General features: G+C 41.2%; 1 protein-coding gene across 3 annotated transcripts in view; it reads right to left on the reverse strand.

The window, feature by feature from the left end:
- Positions 1 to 21,425, reverse strand: part of TRPC4AP (transient receptor potential cation channel subfamily C member 4 associated protein) — an 81,852-nt gene extending 60,427 nt beyond the window's left edge. For all 3 annotated transcript variants that reach the window (XM_081096492.1, XM_081096491.1, XM_081096490.1), the window contains exon 1: positions 21,249 to 21,425. In XM_081096492.1, the coding sequence (XP_080952618.1) occupies positions 21,249 to 21,416 (168 nt within the window). In that variant the 5' untranslated portion in view covers positions 21,417 to 21,425. The remainder of the gene's footprint in view (positions 1 to 21,248) is intronic.
- Between the last annotated feature and the right edge of the window lie 306 nt (positions 21,426 to 21,731).

Raw genomic sequence — 21,731 nt, forward strand, 5'->3', positions numbered from 1 at the left:
CACAGCCTGGGTGGTGTGGCTCAGTGATTGAGCATCAACCTAGGAACCAGAAGGTCACAGTTCAATCCCAGTCTGGACACATGCATGGGTTGTGGGCTTGAACCCCAGTGGGGGACATGCAGGAGGCAGCCAATCAATGATTCTCTCTCACCACTGATGTTTTTCTCTCTTTCTCTCCTTCTCCCTTCCTCTTTGAAATCAATAAAAAAAAATATTTTAAAAGATAAAATAAAAAAAGAAGAAAGCACATTGAGACTGGTAAAAAGGGTGGGGGCACAGAATGGCTGGTCCCACAACTACATGTGGTGATTTTAATTGGGAGGGATATCTTGGCTGCAAAGGCCTCACCTGAGGAGCAAGGGATCCTAGCCCCACACCAGATCCTTCAGCACAGAGCTGGGAAGAGAAGTCCTGGTAACTTCAGGCTGTAAAAAACAGTGGGGATTGTGGCTATGTGACACATAGGCTGCTGGAGACCCAGGGAGTTCCTCTTAAAGGGCCAGCACATGAACTTACACAGACTGGCTCCCTCTGAGCTCCAGTGCTGGGGCAGCAGCTTGGGTGGATCCAGAGACATAGAGAGAGGAATTGCATTATCTGGCATTGGAGCAAGAACTCAGGGGCTGCTTTCTCCCAGACAGGGGTCCTCGTAGGGGTCATTGTTCCTATGCTGAGACCTCCCCTGTTGCAGAACTTCCATCAGCCTGGCTCACACTGTTTACTCAGCCCTAGTGAGACCCTGCCCCATCCAATTTGCAGCTCCACCCCAGCTATTTGCAGTAGCTTTTCTGTACTAATGGCCTGTCCTGACTCAGGCTTCAGACTTTCCTAAAATCTCTTAAACAACCAGCAGCTCGAGTTAGAGTACCCCATACCTATCAATAAGAGGCTCAAGACCTGCCACTAGCACCGGCCTGCCTTGCTTCACCGCTGGGCCTCATCTGGACATTTCCAAGCCCAACACAAGTTGCAACCATCTGCAGATCTCTCTGTAGCTCTGGCCAGGTGGCCAGCTTCAGACCACACCAGATTACAACTCTACACATCCAGGAGCAACACACTCAAGAGGCAGACTCAATGAACACCAAAACCCCACTGAAGCAAGTCCTGCTCTATATGGGTGTCTCCTGCACAGCAGCTCTTCACAACTGGCCCTCACAGCCAACTGGCCTAGAGGTCAATTCCTCCAGTAACCCCAATAGCAGTCAAGGCTCAACTACAAGACTGTGCACACAACCCACACAGAAGCACACCTAGAGTGACCAGCTCAGGTGACTAGGGAGGCTGAGCCACTAAGCCCTACAAAACATCTATTATACAAGGCCACTCTACCAATTCCAATAGACATAGCAGCTCTACCTAATACATAGAAATAAACACAAGGAAGCAGCCAAAATGCAGAGACAAAGAAACGTGTACAAATGAGAGAACAGAAGAAATCTCCAGAAAAAGAACTAAATGAAATGGAAGGAAACAAACTACTAGATCCAGAGTTCAAAACAATGGTTATAAGGATGCCCAAGGATCTTAATGAGAGCTTCAAGGGACTTAGTGAAAATTTCAAATAAATGAAAAAGGACCGGTCAGAAATTAAGCATATACTAATTGAAATAAAGAATAATTTACAGGGATTCAACAGTAGAGTAGATGGTTCCAAGAATCAAATCAATGATTTGGAAAATGAGGAAGCAAAAACACCCAATCAAAAGAGCAAAAAGAATCCAAAAGTAAAAGACAGTGTAAGGAGCCTCTGGGACAACTTCAAGCATACCAACATTCACATTATGGGGGTGCCAGAAGGAGAAGAGAGCAAGAAATGGAAAACATATTTGAAGAAATAATGACAGAAAAATTCCCCTATCTGGTGAAAGAAATAGACTTACAAGTCCAGAAAGTGCAGAGTCCCAAACAAGAGGAATCCAAAGAGGCCCACATCAAGACACTTCATAATTAAAATGCCAAGTGTTAAGGACAAAGAGAGAATCATATATATATATATATATATATATATATATATATATATACATGTTTTTATTGATTTCAGAGAGGAAGGGAGAGGGAGAGGAAGAGAGAGAAACATCTATGATGAGAGAGAATCATGGATCGGCTGCCTCCTGCACACTCCCCCCACTGGGGATTGAGCCTGCAACCCGGGCATGTGCCCTGACCGAGAATCGAACCCTGACCTCCTGGTTCATAGGTCGACACTCAACCACAGAGCCACACCAGCCGGGCCAAAGAGAGTATCTTAAAGGCAGCAAGAGAAAAGCAGTTAGTTACCTACAAGGGAGCTCCCATACAATTGTCAGCTAATTTCAAAACAGAAACTTTGTAGGCCAGAGGGTGTGGCAAAAAATAAAGTGATAAACAGCAAGGACCTACACACAAAATTACTCTACCCATCAAAGCTATCATTTAGAATTGAATGTCAGATAAAGAGCTTCACAGACAAGAAAAAGCTAAAGGAGTTCATCACTACCAAAACAGTACTACAAGAAATGTTGAAGGATATTCTTTAAGAAGTGGAGGAGGAAGAAGAGGAAGAGGAGGAGGAGGAGGAAGGATAAGAAGAAAATAAAAAGATAAAAAATATGAACACGAAAATGTCCATAAATATATATATATATATATATATATATATATATATATATATCAACAACTGAATCTAAAAAATCAAAATAAACGAACAAGGAATCTAATGAACAAAATAAACTGATGAATAATATAGAACCAGAGGCATGGAAACATGGAACAGACTGACAAATCTCAGAGGGAGGGGGGGGGCGGGGGCGGGCAGAGAGATTAACCAAAGAACTTATATGCATATATGCACTACCTATGGACACAGACTACAGGGTGGTGAAGGCCTGGGGTGGGAACCAGATGGAGGGGGGCAATGGGGGAAAAAAGGGGGACATCTGTAATACTTTCAACAATAAAGATTTTTTTTTAATATATTTTATTGATTTTTCACAGAGAGGAAGGGAGAGAGACAGAGAGCCAGAAGCATCAATGAGAGAGAGAGAGACATCGATCAGCTGCCTCCTGCACACCCCCCACCGGGGACGTGCCCACAACCAAGGCACATGCCCTTGACCGGAATCGAACCTGGAACCCCCCAGTCCGCAGGCCGACGCTCTATCCACTGAGCCAAACTGGCTTCAGCAACAATAAAGATTTTTAAAAAATAGATAATAAAGATCAAGTACAGGTTGAATTAAAAATAAAAATAAAAATAAAGACTACTTGAAAAAATAATGAAAGAAAATTTCCCTAACTTGCTGAAGGAAATAGACATACAAGTCTGGGAAGCACAGAGAGTCCCAAACAAGATGAACTGAAAGAGGCCCACACCAAGACACATCATAATTAAAATGCAAAAGGTTAAGGACAAAGAGAGAATATTAAAAGCAGCAAGAGAAAAGCAGTTAGTTACTTACAAGGAAGCTCCCATAAGACTGTCAGCTGATTTCTCAACAGAAAATTTGCAGGCCAAAGAGAGTGGCAAGAAATAGTCAAACTGATGAACCACAAGGACCTACAACCAAGGTTACTCTCCACTCAGCCAAGCTATCATGTAAAATCAAGGACAGATAAAGAGCTTCACATACAAAAAAAAATTGAAGGAGTTTATCACCACCAAGCCAGTATTATATGAAATGTTAAAGGATCTTCTTTAAGAAGGAAAAGAAGGAGGAGGAGAAGAAATAAAAAATATGAACAATAAAATGGCAATAAATACACACCTATCAATAACTGAATCTAAAAAAAAATAAATAAAGCAGAACAGAAACAGATTCATAGATACAGAGAACATTTTGACGGCTGCCAGATGGGAGGGGGGCTGAGGAGATGAGTGAAGAAGGTAAAGTGATTAAGAAGTACAAATTGGTAGTTACAAAATGGTCACTTGGGTATAAAGTACAGTATAGGGAATATAGTTAATAATCCTATATAGTAAAAGCCTAATATGCTAAGTGTCCAGTCATCCATTCAACCAATCAATGCATAATATGCTAATGATATTCTAAGGCCACTCAACCACTCATTATGATGTGCACTGACCACGAGGGGGCAGTCGACTGGTCGACCAGAAGCTATGACATGTACTGACCACCAGGAGGTAGATGCTCCGACTGGTAGGTTAGCTTGCTCCTGGGGTCCGGCCGATCAGGACTGAGTAAGACAGGCTGGACATGCCTCGGAGCCCTTCTGCAGTCCCTCCCCGGCTGGCCAACCTCCAGAGTCCCTCCCTGGCCCTGACTGTGCACCAGTAGGAACCCTTGGCCTGGCCCAGTGGTCAGCAAACCGTGGCTCACAATCCACATGCAGCTCTTTGGCTCCTTGAGTGTGGCTCTCCCACAAAATACCACGTGTGGGAGCGCACGTACACTGCGATTGAAACTTCGTGGCCCATGCACAGAAGTCGGTTTTCAGCCTGGGTGAGTCTATTTTGAAGAAGTGGCGTTAGAAGATGTGGGGGGTGTCGGTCGGTTGGGCAACGGGAGACGCGGCGCAGGCGGGCCACAGGATATGCAGCGCAGGGGAGGCACGTGTGATTCATGCACGAGTTGAGTGAGCCAGTCAGTCAGCAGTCTCAGGTGCACTGGTTAGTGCTAGCCGCATCCGCAAATTGCGCGCGGGTGACAAAAGATAGATGAAACAAGTATACAAAACAAGTGTGGGTGGGAGAGTTGGAAGGGGTCGACCTCAACGAACGTACCTCAATCAGACTGAGGATGTTTTTAGCAAAGGCCAGCTTAGGAGTACCCTAATTAAGTTAATAACAATGTACCTACCTATATAGTTTAAGTTTAAAAAATTTGGCTCTCAAAAGAAATTTCAATTGTTGTACTGCTGATATTTGGCTCTGTTGACTAATGAGTTTGCCGACCACTGGCCTGGCCTGTGCCCTCTCACAATCCAGGACCTCTCAGAGGATGTCGGAGAGCCGGTTTCAGCCCGATCCCGCAGGCCAGGCTGAGGAACCCCACTGGTGCACAAATTTGTGCACCAGGCCTCTAGTATTATAATAACTATGTATGGTGTGCAATGGGTGCAAGATTTATCAAGATGACCACTTAGTAAGTTATGTAATGTCTAATCACTGGTGTGTGCACCTGGAACTGATGTAATGATGTATGTCAACTGTAAATGAAAAATAAAGATTTAAAAATAATAATAATATAAATTATGAGCATAAGGGAACTTTTTGGAGTAATGGAAATGTTCTAAAATAACTGTGGTGATGGCTGTCTAATTTGCTAAAAGCATCAAGTTGAATATTTACAATGGGTACATTTTATAGTATATAAATTATACCTCCATAAAGCTGTTTTATTTAAAAGCAACATTAAAAAAAAAGAAGAGAAAAAGGGATAGATATAACATGGGACATTTAAAAGCAATTACCATATTAAATAGGCATATTTAAATCCCCAAACCTTTGTTATTACATTAAGTGTAAATGTACTAAATGCTCCAATTAAAAGACAATGTTATGCTGTTTTCCAGAGAAACATCTATATATATAAAAGGCTAATATGCTAAGTGTATGTCCAGGTAATGACATCACATAGCAACGTCCGGCTTCCTCTTCCTAGCAACTAGCCTCCCTGCAGTTTCTTCAGCCCAGGAACACAATTTGCTTTATAGCCAGGTAGAAACATTTCACACTTTAACCAAATGTCTGTGAAGCGTTTTCCCATGCCTCATCTCATTTGATCCTCACAGAAGTCCTGGAATAGGTAGATAGGAGACTTAGTGGAATCCTATATTCTTTTCATTAGCTGGAAAACAGAGATTTAGAAAGCTTAGAAACTTGACTCGACTAAAAAGAAGAAATGGTGGACCTTGAAAACGATTTCAGGTTTTCTCACTGTGCAGAATATAGTCAAACACTGCTGCAGTTAAATATTGTGCCCTTTGTTCTCCCTGCATGACCTACAATAATGATCTGCTTCGTGTTGATATTCACTGCTGTGTTGCTGACAATTACCTGAGAGAGAAGTTAGGGGGCTTCACTGGACTGGAAAAAGTTTAGTTAAACCAGAAAGCAGGTCTAATTAAGCAAGTTTATTCTATATCTATAAAAGGCTAAGTTGACGCACACATGCACGATACATATAAAGCTCTCATTGGCGCCAATCGCACATGTGTGTTTCAATCTGTCATTGTCAATTGTGAATTTGGTTGACACTTCTATTATAGAGAAAGGGCAAATAGTGATATTAAAATATTTCTTCTAATTTCCTTTCAATGTGCACGAATCTGTGCACCGGGCCACTATTCTTTTATAAAAGTTGAAAGTAAACGAATGGGAAACAATATACAATGTAAACCCACACCAAAAGAAAGGTGGGATGAGTGTTTTAAAATCAGTATATAAGACTTAAGGCAAAAAGCATTACCAGAGCTAACGATACTTTGTTTTTTAAAAATATATATACTTGTATTGATTTGAGAAAGAGAGAGGAAGGGAGAGGAAGACAGAGGGAAACATCAGTATGAAAGAAAAACATTGATCTGCTGCCTCCCGCATGCACCCAGATGGGGATCCAACCGCAAACTCAGGCATGGGCCCCAACTAGGAATCGAACCACCGGCCTATCAGTGCATGGGGTGACACTCAACCAACTGAGCCATATGGGCCAGGGCTAGAAATTCTTTGTAAGAATAAAAAGTCAACCAAGACGATGTAGCAGTTCTAGAATGTACCTAATAAATAGCTTCAGCAGGAAAAAAGAAGGACTACCTTTTGAGACAGCATGGAGGGACCTGTTGAGTTATTATGCTAAATGAAATAAGCCAGTCAGAGAAAGACAAAGTATCACATGATCTCACTCATATGTGGAATCTAATGAACAAAATAAGCTGATGAATAAAGTAGATCCAGAGACATAGAAGCATGGGACAGATTGTCAAATCTCAGAGGGAAGGTGGGGGTGGGTGGGAAGAGATCAACCAAAGAACTTGTATGCACATATACATATCCCATAGACACAGACAATCTGTGCCGAGATGGGGGGAGGAGGGGAGAGCTGGAAGGGGTCAATGGGGAAAAAAAGAGGACATATGTAATACTTTCAATAACAAAGATTTTTTAAAAAAAACAACACAAAAATTGACAGAGGCTAAAAAGAAAAATAGGCAAATCCACAATCATAGTGGCGATTGTTATAATTTCTCTCAGAAATTGATGTATGTAGATACAAAAGTAGTAAGGATATTAAAGATAAACAAAATTGACAATGTATAGCACTACACCTAATAACTGCTCTCTACACTTATTTGCAAGTACACAGAGAGCATTTACAAAATGATCAGTTCCTAAGCCACAGAACAAATGCCAAGACATTTAAATAAGAATCAAAATACAGACTATGTTCTCTGACTGCTGTACAATTAATCCAAAATCTGCAACAGAAAGGTAACTATAAAATCCAATGTTTAAAAATTAAGATATACACTTCTAAAAAATGCATGGGTCAAAGAAGATGAAATCTGAAAATATTCTGAAATAAATGATAGTGAAAAATACTATGTATCAAAACTTGTGGGCTGCAACTAAAGCCATCATTGGTGGCCAGCATAAACCTGATTCCAAAACTTGTTCAAAGGAAAATTATAAGCCATTTTCAATCACGAACAAAGAAAAAGAAAATCCTAATAAAAAAAAATTGGATCAAATTTAGCAATCTAGCCCTGACCAGTGTGGCTCAATAGGTTGGGCATATTCCTGTGCACTAAAGGTGACAGTCTGAATCCCAGTCAGGGCACATGCCGAGGTTGCAGGCTCAGTCTCCAATAGCAGGTGTGCAGGAGGCAGCTGATTGATGTTTTGCTCTCACATCAATGTTTCTCTCCCTCTCCCTGTCTTCCTCTCTTGCCCAAAATCAATAAAAAAACAAACAAACAAACAAAAAACCCACACCTTAAACCCTGGCCTGTGTGCTCAGTGGTTAGAGCGTCAGCCAGAGCACTAAAGGGTTGCAGGTTCAATTCCCAGTCATAGACAGGGTGTACCTGGGTTGCAGGTTCGATCCCTGGCCCCGGCTGGGGCAAATGCAAGAGGCAACCAATCAATGTGTGTCTCTCACATCAACGTTTTTCTCTCTCTCTTTCTCTCTCTCTCCCCCTCCCATTGTCTCTAAAAATCAATAGAAAACATATCCTCGGTTAAAGATTAACAACAAATCTTAAAAAAAAAAAATTAGCAATCTATAAAAAGGTTGAAAATTTGTATCAGAAATTCAGATTTGATTTAATATTTGAAAATTTTACTCAATTTAATTCATCACATTAATAACAAAGGAGAACGATTATGTGAACATCTCAATTGATGCAGAAAAGCATTTTAAATTCAACATTCATTCATAATAAACTCATAAACTCAGAAAAGAAGTGAACTAATAACAGTATCTGAAGAAAACCTTCAGCAAACATATACAGAATGGTGAAATGCTTGAGGCTTTTCCTCTTAGATCAGGAACATACCATTTCAATTCCCTGCACAGGCAGCACAGTTAGGCAGGAAAAAGAAATCAAAGATATAAGATTGGAAAGGATAAAATAAAAACTTCATTTGCAAATGTGATATTCACAGATGATTGAACACATACACAATCCAGAAGAATCTGAAGGTAATGTATTAAAATATAGGAGCAATATAAATAGAAGAGCAATTTAAAAAATCCATCGGTTTTTCTATTATAGCTACAGTTAGAAAATGCAATTTTAAAAACACTATTTACAATATCATAAAAAAAAAAGTCAAATGCTAAGGAATAAATGTAACATAAGTTAGGCAAGAAAACTAGAAAAAAATTATCAAAAGAAATTAAGATCAAACCAAAGAAAACAAGAAGAGGAAAGGGAACGGGGAGTAGGGAACAGGGGAAAAGAGAATAAAAGTATTATATTTAATAATTGAAATGCAATCTGAATACAATCTCAATCAAAACATTGTTGTAAAACTGTAAGGCTCATTATAAAATGTGTATGAAAATGGCAAAGGGCCAAGAAGAGCCAAGGAATCTGAAAGACAACTAAGTAGAAGAAGCTACTCCTATTCAATATACTATAGACAAAATCAACACAAAGTTACAGAAAATAAGACAATGTGTCAGTACCAGTATAAATAGACAGATTAGTGAATCATAATAACATGAGACACACAAAGGTGGCACTAAAAAGTAAGGGGGGATAAAAGAGACTTTTTAATAAATAACAGTGGGTCACACTAGATATCTATATAGAAAAGCTCACACCATATCCCAAAATCAATTCCAAGTAGAGTGTATATTTAAATATAAAAGATGAAACAATAATGCTTCTAAAAGACAAACAATATCTTCATGACCTTGAACTAGGCAAATACAACATGCACTAACATAAGGAAGATAGCGATACCATGAGTTGTATTAAAATTAAGCACTTCTGTTCAGCAAAAGATCTTTTTAGAGACTGAAAAGACAAGCCACCAAATGAGAAAAAGTATCTGCCAAGCTAATAGGAAATGAAAAAAATTAAAGTCAACAAAATCAGAAATGATAGAGGCGAAATAACAACAGACCCCACAGAAATACAAATGATTGTTAAAAAATACTATGGACAGCTCTACTCCAACAAACTAGACAACATGGAGGAAATGGACAAATTCCTAAAAAAATAGACCATTCCAAAACTTAATCAGGAAGAATCTAAAAATCTCAACAGGCCAATAACTATGGAAGAAATTGAAGCAGTCATCAAAAAGCTTCCAGCAAACAAAAGCCCAGGACCAGATGGCTTCACAGGGGAGTTTTACCAAACATTCAAGGAAGAACTAAAACCTATCCTCCTTAGACTACTACAAAAAATTCAAGAGGAAGGAACACGTCCAAGCTCATTCTATGAAGCCAGCATCACCCTAATACCAAAACCAGATAGAGACAACACAATGAAAGAGAATTATAGGCCAATATCACTCATGAACATAGATGCCAAAATCCTCAACAAAATCTTAGCAAATCGGATCCAGCAGTACATCAGAAAGATCATACACCACGACCAAGTAGGATTTATCCCAGGGATACAAGGATTGTACAATATCCGCAAATCAATAAACGTGATACATCACATAAACAAATTGAAAGAAAAAAACCACATAGTCATATCAATTGATGCAGAAAAAGCGTTTGACAAAATTCAACACCCATTTTTGATAAAAACTCTCAGCAAGGTGGGAATAGAAGGATCATACCTCAACATAATAAAAGCCATATATGACAAACCCACAGCCAACATCATACTCAATGGACAAAAACTAACACCATTTCCCCTAAGAACAGGAACAAGACAGGGATGCCCATTCTCACCACTCCTGTTCGACATAGTTCTGGAAGTATTAGCCATTGCAATTAGACAAGAAGAAGAAATAAAAGGCATCCAAATTGGAAAAGAAGAAGTAAAACTGTCCTTATTTGCAGATGACATGATATTATACATAAAAAACCCTAAAGACTCCATCAAAAAACTATTAGATTTAATAAAAGAATTCGGCAATGTAGCAGGATACAAAATTAACGCCAAGAAATCTATGGCATTTCTATACACCAATAGTGAACCTGCAGAAAGAGAGACTAAAAAAACAATCCCATTTACCATTACACAAAAAAAATTAAGCTACCTAGGAATAAACTTAACTAAAGAGGTAAAAGACCTCTACTCAGAAAACTACAGGACGTTGAAAAAAGAGATAGAAGAAGACAAAAACAGATGGAAGAACATACCATGTTCTTGGATTGGTAGAATCAACATCATTAAAATGTCCATACTACCCAAAGCAATCTATAAATTCAACACACTTCCCATTAAAATACCAACAACATATTTCACAGACCTAGAACGAACTCTCCAAAAATTCATCTGGAATAAAAAAAAAGACTCCAAATAGCTGCAGCGATCCTGAGAAAGAACAAAGTAGGTGGGATCTCAATACCAGATATCAAGCTGTATTACAAAGCCACTGTTCTCAAAACTGCCTGGTACTGGCACAAGAACAGACATATAGATCAATGGAATAGAATAGAGAGCCCAGCCGAAACCGGTTTGGCTCAGTGGATAGAGCATTGGCCTGCGGACTGAAGGGTCCCGGGTTCGGTTCCGGTCGGGGGCATGTGCCTTGGTTGCGGGCACATCCCCAGTGGGGAGTGTGCAGGAGGCAGCTGGTTGATGTTTCTCTCTCATCGATGTTTCTGGCTCTCTGTCTCTCTCCTTTCCTCACTGTAAAAACTCAATAAAATATATTAAAGAAATAAATAAATAAAAAAAATAAAAAAGAATAGAGAGCCCAGAAATCGGCCTGAACCAATATGCTCAATTAATATTTGAATTTTTTTTAAATATATTTTATTGATTTTTTTACAGAAAGGAAGGGAGAGGGATAGAGAGTTAGAAACATCAATGAGAGAGAAACATTGGTCAGCTGCCTCTTGCACACCCCCTACTGGGGATGTGCCTGTAACCAAGGTACATGCCCTTGACCGGAATCGAACCTGGGACCTTTCAGTCCGCAGGCTGACGCTCTCTCCACTGAGCCAAACCGGTTAGGGCTGCTCAATTAATATTTGACAAAAGAGGCAAGAACATACAATGGAGTCAAGATAGTCTCTCAATAAATGGTGGTGGGAAAATTGGACAGATACATGCAAGAAAATGAAACTAGACTACCAACTTACACCATACACAAAAATAAACTCAAAATGGATAAAGGACTTAAATATACGATGGGAAATCATAAAAATACTAGAAGAATCCAAAGGCAACAAAATCTCAGACATATGCTGAAGCAATTTCTTCACCGATACAGATCCTAGGGCATTGGAAACTAAAGAGAAAATAAACAAATGGGACTACATCAAAATAAAAAGCTTCTGCACAGCAAAAGAAACCATCAACAAAACAACAAAAAAGCCCACTGCCTGGGAAAACATATTTGCCAATGTCATATCTGATAAGGGCCTAATCTCCAAAATGTATAGGGAACTCATACAACTTAACAAAAGGAAGATAAACAATCCAATCAAAAAATGGGCAAAGGATCTAAATACACACCTTTCAAAAGAGGACATTTAGAAAGCCAAGAGACATATGAAAACATGCTCAAAGTCACTAATCATCGAGAGATGCAAATCAAAACAACAATGAGGTACCATCTCACACCTGTCAGACTGGCTATCACCAACAAATTAACAAAGGACAAGTGCTGGAGAGGATGTGGAGAAAAAGGAACCCTCGTGCACTGCTGGTGGGAATGCAGACTGGTACAGCCACTATGGAAGACAGTATGGAGCTTCCTCAAAAAACTAAAAATGGAACTCCCATTTGACCCTGTGATCCCACTTCTAGGAACATATCCCAAGAAACCAGAAACACCAATCAGAAAGGATATATGCACCCATATGTTCATGGCAGCACAATTCACCATAGCTAAGATCTGGAAACAGCCTAAGTGCCCATCAGTAGATGAATGGATTAGAAAACTGTGGTACATCTACATGATGGAATACTATGCTGCTTTAAAAAAGAAGGAACCCTTACCATTTGCAACGGCATGGATGGAACTGGAGAGCATTATGCTAAGTGAAATAAGCCAGTCAATGAAGGAAAAAGAACCACATGATCTCACTCATTCATGGATAATAAAGACCATTATAAACTTATGAACAAAAATAGATACAGAGGCAGAGCTGCCTCAGACAGACTGTCAAACTGCAGCGGGAAGGCAGGGGAGGGTAGGGGGGCAAAAGGGGGGGGGGGTAAGAGATCAACCGAAGGACTTATATGCATGCATATAAGCATAACCAATGGACATAAGACACTGGGGGGTAGGGGAGGCCAGGGGATTGTCAAGGGCGGGGGAAAAAGGAGACATATGTAATACCCTTTGTAATACTTTAAGCAATAAAAAAAAAAGAAAAAAAAATTAAAGTCAATGAAAAGAAAAGAAACACACACACACACACACACACACACCAAAAAATGTGCAAAAGATTTAAACAGGCAATCCACCAAACAGGGTGTCCAAATGTCCAATAAACATATGAGAAGGTGCTTAACCTCCTTAGCCAACAGGGAAACACAAATTACGACCATGAGACCATTGCACACACATAAGAATGGTTCAAGTTAAGACTGACAACACCGTGCATTAGCAAGGACATGGAACAACAGCAACCCATACACTGCTAGTGGGAATGTAAATTAGTACAACCACTTGGTAAACTGTTCTGTAATGGCTATTGATGCTGAACCTATGCATACCCTATAACCCAGCAATTCTAAGTATATATCCAACTGAAATTGTGCATCTATACATCAAGAAACATATATAAGAATGTACTTATAAACATCATTTATAATAGCCCCAAACTGGAAAACTCCCAAATACTCATCGAAAATAGAATAACTTGTGGTTTGTTAATACAATAGGATACCATACAGAAAATGAACTACAGCTTCACCATCAGCAGGGATGAACCTAACAATGTTGATTGAAAGAAGGCCAACATCCCCCGAGGGGTCCCGTATTGCGAGAGGGTGCAGGCCAGGCCCAGCGATGTGCACCGGGCCTCCAGTATTTTAATGTTTATCTACATAGTGCATATCGGGCGCAATGAATAGAAAGACTTTCATCAATGCATATTATGGCTAAATTTCAGAATACTAAAGGGGGGGAAGGTGGGAGGAGGAGAAGAGATGGGGGAGAGAGTATCCTAAAAAGCTTTCAGGGGCTGCGGTATGGGGAAATAGGTCATATACAAAGGACCAGAAATCAGAACAGAATCTCCCAAAGTTATACCAAATGCTTAAATATAGTGGACTAACACCTTAAAAATGTAAAGGAAAAAGACTTCCAAATTAAAATCTTTACTCAGCTAAACTAAATAGACAAGTGTAAGAATGAAAGACCTTTTCAGACACACAAGCTTTTAAGAAAAAGTTACCCTAACTGGTTTGGCTCACTGGATAGAGCATCGGCCTGCGGACTAAAGGGTCCCAGGTTCAATTCCAGTCAAGGCCATGTACCTTGGTTGCAGGCACATCCCCAGTAGGGGGTGTGCAGGAGGCAGCTGATCGCTGTTTCTCTCTCATCCATGTTTGTAACTCTCTATCCCTCTCCCTTCCTCTCTGTAAAAAAATCAATAAAATATATTTTAAAAAGAAAAAGAAAAGAAAAAGTTATCTCCCATGTACTCTTTCTTAGGAGGCTACTAGAGAATGCACCACCTGAGAAAAAGGGAGACAGGATTCAGGAAACAGAATCTAAACATGAGAAAAATAAAATGCTCTGAATTTGGTGACAGGAAATCCCAAGAATTCAGCTGTTTAGCTGTCCAAGCAAGGAACTTGTTCAAACTGGAGCAGAAGGATGGAGAATTCTAATGATTTCTCTCTCTTTTTAAAAAATATTTTTTATTGATTTTTAGGGAGAGGGAGAGAGAGAAACATCAATCGGCTGCCTCCTGCATGCCCCCTACCAAGATCAAGTCCAAAACCCCAAAACCCAGGCATGTGCACTTACTGGAAATAGAACTGGCAACCTTTTGGTGCAAGGCTGACACCCAACCAACTGAGCCACACTGGCCAGGGCTAAGAAGGATTTCTTTTTTAAAAAAAGGGGGGTGGGGGGTGGGGCGGGGAGGAGAGTTTTAGAATTGTGGAATAAATTGTAAGAACACAAAAAGCCAAGGAAATTTTTAAAAGATTATTAATTTTAAAAGCCAGATTCAAAAGGCTACATATGGATATGATTCCATTTCTAGGACAGCCTATAAAAGGGCATTAGAATAGGAGAGAAAACAGACGAGCAGTTGCCAGAGGTTGGGGTTGAAAAGGATTTGACTACTATGTGGGAATTTTCTATATCCTAACTAGTGGTGGTCACAGGACTGTACACATTTATCAAAACGTATACATAGAAATACATACTAAAAATGGGTGAATTTTACTGTTTATATTTATATCTTGATTTAAGAAATAGGGGGGAAAGGGTGGCTTTTAACTCTAAGAAAAATTAAAAAATTATGAAACAAAAATAATTGTTGAGTACAATTGCTGTAAATAATATCATCATCACCATTGTAATATAAATACTTAACACCAACACCCCAAACTATGATAGAACTACAATAGGAGAATGATGGACACAAAACATGTGGCACAGGTGGCTGTGAATTAAATTTTAATCTTCTACAAGAGGAAAATAGATGTCTAAAATTAAAAGTCAGTAAACAGCCTTATAAGCATGCTATTTAGAAATACTGGCTCTCCTGTTTCCTGGACCCTTCCTTGCAAAAGAAATAGTAACAGTGTAGACAGTGGTTGCCTGGGAGGTGGGGTGAGGGGGGGATGGGGACATGGGAGTGAAAAACAAGGCGGGGCACTGCTGGGGTTTTTTGTTTTGTTTTGAATATATTTTTATTGATTTCAGAAAGGAAGGGAAAGGGAGATAGAAACATCAATGATGAGAGAGGATCATTGATCGGCTGCCTCCTGCGCGCCCCACACTGGGTATCGAACCCACAACCGAGGCATGTGCTCTGACTGGGAATCGAACAGTGACCTCCTGGTTCACAGGTAGAAGCTCAATCGCTGAGCCACGCTGGCAGGGCAGGGCAGGGCACTGCTGTTTTTTGTTATAAGGCTCATGATACTGAGAGGTCTTCACGATCATATTCTAGGTATTCAACGTCACAAGGCATCTACTCTCATTTTAAAATAATCATTTGGATTTTATTTTCCTTATGAACAGCTGAGTACTGATGAAAGAGCCAACATCCAGTCATCTTCAAAGTTTGAATTTTTGGCAGGTGTTGTATGGGTTTTTTCTCTTGGAGCACTTGTGGTTTAACAGTTTATATGTGATAATCTCTTACATCATGCTACTAAGGCTATCAACCTGCTTAGTGAATGTGACATTTATAGTTTTCATGGACTTATTTTGTCTTTATTGCACTTTTCTTTTTAAATAATTAAAGGCTGAATTCTATATACACCAATGTACATTGTTTAATCCTAAGTGTAAGATATCTATACCTCAAAATATCATATTAAATGCAAGGAAATAGCCATCTTAAAGGATAATTAATGAAGATTAAATACCTTACGTTATTCTGATAACAAATGGGAACCAATGATTACCTGTGTCCACTTTAATAGGATTTGTTTTGTTTCAATATAATTGGAAATGAAATTTATGGCCTGTGAATACAAAAACTTCCTATTAAGATTAATGATATTTATTTATATTTTTAATTTGAGAATTTATCCTATCCAGGGGTTTTTCAGTATCAAATTACCTTAACCGGCAGGGGAAGACTATATTTGACTTAAACCCCTAAGGTTTCACAAGTACTAATGCTTATTAGAATAACGGTAAAACAAGTAGCACCTACTGAATGTTTTTTTTAAGGGAGGAGTCCATCTAAATAAAAAATATGAAGTAATTAACACTCGGGAAAACAGGAATCTTGATATGGCAATAATCATTAAAAAACAATGACTGGCATTTGGAAAACAGGACAAGGATGTCATAACCCAGGAGTATCTGAAGCAGTATCTCTAGGTGTTGTAGGTAAGAAATATGGATTTGATTCTAACTGCAATGAGATGGCATTGGAAGGTCTGATTTGCTTTACGGAACAAAAGTGCTGAGAAGTGTGAATAAGCTCTGTAAGTGCAAAAGCATCCTACCAGCATATTTTCTTACCTCAACAGGACAAACTGAAGGGGAGACGGAAATAAGGCACGCTAAAATCTAAGTGGGGCAGGCCTGTTCTAAACCATGTGGCCAGGAGTCTTCTCTTAAGTTCCATTTAGGGAAATGGGCAAGACTTGGGGAAGGAAGATCATCTTCGGTGGAAGAGGAATAAGGAATATTACTTTTGACATATTCAGTTTGAGATGTCCATTAGATATCTAACTGGAGGTGATGAGAAGGTATTTGGGTATACCCATCTGGAGTAAAAGGGAAGATATCAGGATGGAAATATAGATTTAGGATCCATCAGAATATAGAGTACTTATTAAAAACAATACTCACTAACCTTTACAGCATGCTTATTGTTTCAGACACTATTTAGGTGCTTATATGTATTAACTCACTTGTTCCTAACCTTAACAGATTAGCCCTGATGACTGTCCCTATTTTACAAATGAAATGAGATATAAAGAAATTAAGTAGCTTGCCCAGAGACACATAGCAAGCATGGGCCAGAGCTGGGATTCAAGCCTAGGTAATCTGATTCCAGAATTCTTTAAAGCCACTGGACTGTTTGGGAGTAGATAGAACATGACTGAGGAGGAGGAAGACTGTGCCCTCAAAGTATTTCATTTCAAACGATTTACTGAGACCTGAGTTCCTATCAAGTGTCTGGCACCATTTCAGTCTCTGCAGATGTAAAGAAAAATAAGAAAAAGTCCCTCAAGAAGATAATGTCCCTAATAGCTGCAGGTTGATGAACATCTGTTATGTGCCACACACTTGCAAGCATTTTAGACGTATCATTTCACTTAATCCTCCTAACAACGCTATGAGGTAGATGTTATTGCCATTTTAGAAATAAGGAAACTGAGGTTAAATAATACAACATAGGTCACTCAACTAGTGAATGACAGAACTAGGGTTCAATCTAGGTCCATCTTGAAAATCTGGTCTTTTCCAAAGATTTCCTGTTACATGTTACAACATGGGTAAACATTAAGGACATTATTCTAAGTGAATGATTCCACTCATATGAGTTATTTAAAGTATTCAAATTCACAGAAACAGAAAGTTGAGTGGTAGTTACCAGAGGCTGAAGGGGAAGGGGGAGGGTTGCCAACTGGGTATAGAATTTCAGATTTCCATTTTTTTTTCATATATTTTTATTGATTTCAAAGAAGGAGAGGGAGAGACAGAAACATCAATGATGAGAGAGAATCACTGACTGGCTGTCTCCTGCACACCCCCTACTGGGTATTGAGCCTGCAACCAGGGCATGGGCCCTTGACCAGAATAGAACCGGGACCCTTCAGTCCCACAGGCTGATGTTCTATCCACTGAGCGAAACCATCTAGGGCAGTGGTTCTCAACCTTCCTAATGCCCCGACCCTTTAATACAGTTCCTCATGTTGTGGTGACCCCCAATTTCATTGTTACAAATTTAACATAATTAAAGCATAGTGATTAATCACAAAAACAATATGTAATTATATATGTTTTCCGATCGTCTTAGGCGACCCCGGTGAAAGGGTTGTTCGACCCCCAAAGGAGTTGCGACCCACAGGTTGAGAACCGCTGATCTAGGGTTAGAATTTCAGATTTTCAAGATGAAAAAATTCTGGCAACCTGTTTCACAACAATGTGAATATACTTAACACTACTGAACTGTACACCTAAAAATGGTTAAGATCGTACATGCTATGTTTTTTTATATCACAGTTAAAAAAAATTTTTTTTAATCTGGTCTTTCCCATTATAGCTCATACCATAACGGATATGCTTACTGTGCTATAGAAATACCTGTGAAGCCCTGGCCAGCGTGGCTCAGTTGGTTAGAGCATCATCCTGTGCACTGAAGGGTCTTGGGTTTGATTCCCAGTCAGAGCATATACCCAGGTTGCAGTTAGATCCCCAGTCAGGGCGAGGTTGGGGTGAATACAGGGAGGCAACCAATTGAGGTTTCTCTCTCACATAGATGGTTCTCTCTCTCTCTCCTCTCTCTCTCTTTTCTCTCTCTCTCTCCTTCCCTCCCTCCCTCCTTTACTCTCTCTTTAGAATCAATGAAAAACATATCCTCTGGTGAAGATTTAAAAAAAAGAAAAGAAATACCTTTGCAGAACTAATTTATTCTGCAATATGGAGGAGAGAGAGGGTGGGAGGTGTGGCAAATAAGAAATCAAGGAAAGTTACCAGGAAAGGATATATTTGAAAGATGAAGGTCCCCACTTTATCTTCACTACAGTTCTGCAAAGGTGTCTCCATCTCCACCTCTGAAATAGTTCCTACACCTGTATACTGTATCATCACAACCATCAGCCTAAACCAGTGGTTCTCAACCTTCTGGCCCTTTAAATATAGTTCCTCATGTTGTGACCCAAACAAAAAATTATTTTCATTGCTACTTCATAACTGTAACGTTGCTACTGTTATGAATCGTAATGTAAATATCTGATATGCAGGATGGTCTTAGGCGACCCCTGTGAAAGGGTCGTTCGATCGCCAAAGGGGTTGTGACCCACAGGTTGAGAACCACTGGCAGGAGCCTTCTATCTGGTGAACTCCAGTCTCCTCCCATTCCAAATAATCCAACACTGAAAACAAACTAAGTGTCCTAAATTGCTCCATTCACTATGCTTAAGAACTCTTGTGCCTCTCCACTGCCCTCAGAACATACAGGATTATCAAAATGGTGTTTAGGAGCAAATTATCTAACCTTTCAGTGCCTTGGTTATCTCATCTGTGTTAAGGAACGAGTCCTGACATTAAATTAAAAAAAAAACCTGAGGATTAAATAAAAACATTGTATACCTTGCACAATGCTTGAGCCAAAGTATCTGATCAGTAACGGAGAGTTAGCTCCCTTTCTGCCTGTCCTAATACCCAACTCAGTAAGGCACTTTGGTTTAAAGAAGGACAGAGCAAGTATTTCCAGGATCTTCTTAAGGCAGATAGAGAAGAATGCCAGCGGGAAAAAGTTGCTCATCTATGGTTATCCCTATGTCCAGGAAAATACTGCTCACCCAGACAGCTTCATCTGTAAACCTCCATACAAAGTGACCATCTAGTCTTTATGTTATTCTGTCCTTCCAATCATGAGTAAACACTACAAAATGGCTCAAGATTAACACACATATACGAAGTTACACTGTAGAAAGTCTCACTCCCATCTTCTCTCCATCTACACAATTGCCACCACACTCCCACCAACCACTTTATTACTTTGTTGTGTATCCTTCAAGTTTCTTTATGGCCCCAGCCGGTTTTGCTCAGTGGATAGAGCGTCGGCCTGCGGACTGAAGGGTCCCAGGTTCAATTCCGGTCAAGGGCACATGCCAGGTGGCGGCTTGATCCCCAGTGGGGGGTGTGCAGGAAGCAGCTGATCAATGATTCTCATCATTGATGTTTCTATCTCTCCCTTCCTCTCTGAAATCAATAAATATATATATATATATTTTTTAAAGTTTCTTTATGCAAAAGCTGTCTTTAATGTTTTACTGGTGTGTTTACAATTTAAGTTCTGGGAACATGGAGGGGGATAGGCAGGAGCAAGGAGCTTAAGTCATTCTGCTTTACCCTAATGCAATGAATGGCCTTCGTTCGTTAAAAAAAAAATAATCATCGTACATTGGGCGCCTATTATAAACCAGATATCAAATATAGCATTAATATTAACTGATTACCCTTCTGCCCTTACTATGCACCGGAAACGCATTTAATGCTTTACACAATACCCTCCTCTGACCCCCCACAACACCCTGAGGCAGGTTACTCATTATTATCTCCATTTTACACATGGGGGAAACCGAGGCAGAGAAGGTCACTTGCCCACGCAAGCGAGAGCAGGGCTTTGCATCCAGGCCCGACACCACTCTTACCCAGGGCACTGCATCGGCAAGCAGATCCAGTCCCCGCACCCGCTGGAGCGAAGCCTACCATGAGATACCGGTGAGAAAAACGGGGTAGACAACAAAGAAATATGTAATTACACCCTGAGAAAGTAATGCGGACGAAAGACACTCAGGACTGTGACTGCACAACAATGAGGCCTCCCTTGGGGCGGGGGGTCCAGGAAAGGCCTCTGTGAGAGAATGACATAACGATAAACTTAGGACACGGAGGGGCTGGAACGATGACCGCCCGCCCCGGCCACTGGACGAGGCGGAAACGCGAGGCGCGCAGGACCGAAGCAGACTCGCCGGAGTCCCCAGACGTGCGGACGTGGCGCAGGGAAGGCAGGACCCAGACGCAGGCCCCGGGCTCGCACACGCCATCAGTGCGGGATGCAGCCCGGCCCCGCTCGGCCCCCAACCCGGGGCCTGGAGACGGCCGGTGCCCTCCACCCGCCGCGGCTGACAGCGTGCGCGCCACCCACGGGGAGACCCCGCGGTCGGCCGAGGGGGGTCGGGCCCGTCCTGCGGCGGCCGGAAAGGCCTCTTTCCCCGGCCCCCCGCCAGCTCCCGCCTGGTCCGCCCCGCCCCGCCCCTCCGGGCCGGCTTCGTACCTGCACGGCCCGGACCAGGCCCCGGCCCGTCAGCTGGCCCTGCCGCAGCTGCAGCAGAATGTTAGCGGGCCGCGGCCGGCCGCCCCATCCGCCCCAAGCCGCCACCGTTGCCGCCGCCCGTCGCCCTCGGCTGGCCCCAGACCCAGCAGCCGCCGGCGCCGCCGCCATGTCTCCTCGTCGGACAAACAGGAAGCAAGCGGCCTCGGGGCCGCGGAGATTTCTACGGGGTGGCAGAGGGGTCGCCGCAGCGCCCCCAGCAGGCTGTCGGTGGAGGCACAAGCCGCGTGGCAGGGACTGTGTGCGCCGCGGAGCCTGCTGGGAAATGTAGTCTTGGTTCCAGACGGGGCAGGTGCGTTGAGAGAACTTTGCTGCCTCGGTTGCTTTTCGGGCCCCTGGGTGCGCCATTTCGGCGGCGAGGTCCCCCAGGTCTAGGACGAGTCGTGCTTGCGCACTCTCCCATTTCTTGTCTGTTTGGGGACGTTA

This window comes from Myotis nattereri (assembly GCF_964212035.1).
Source record: "Myotis nattereri genome assembly, chromosome: 8".
Taxonomy (NCBI): Eukaryota; Metazoa; Chordata; class Mammalia; order Chiroptera; family Vespertilionidae; genus Myotis; species Myotis nattereri.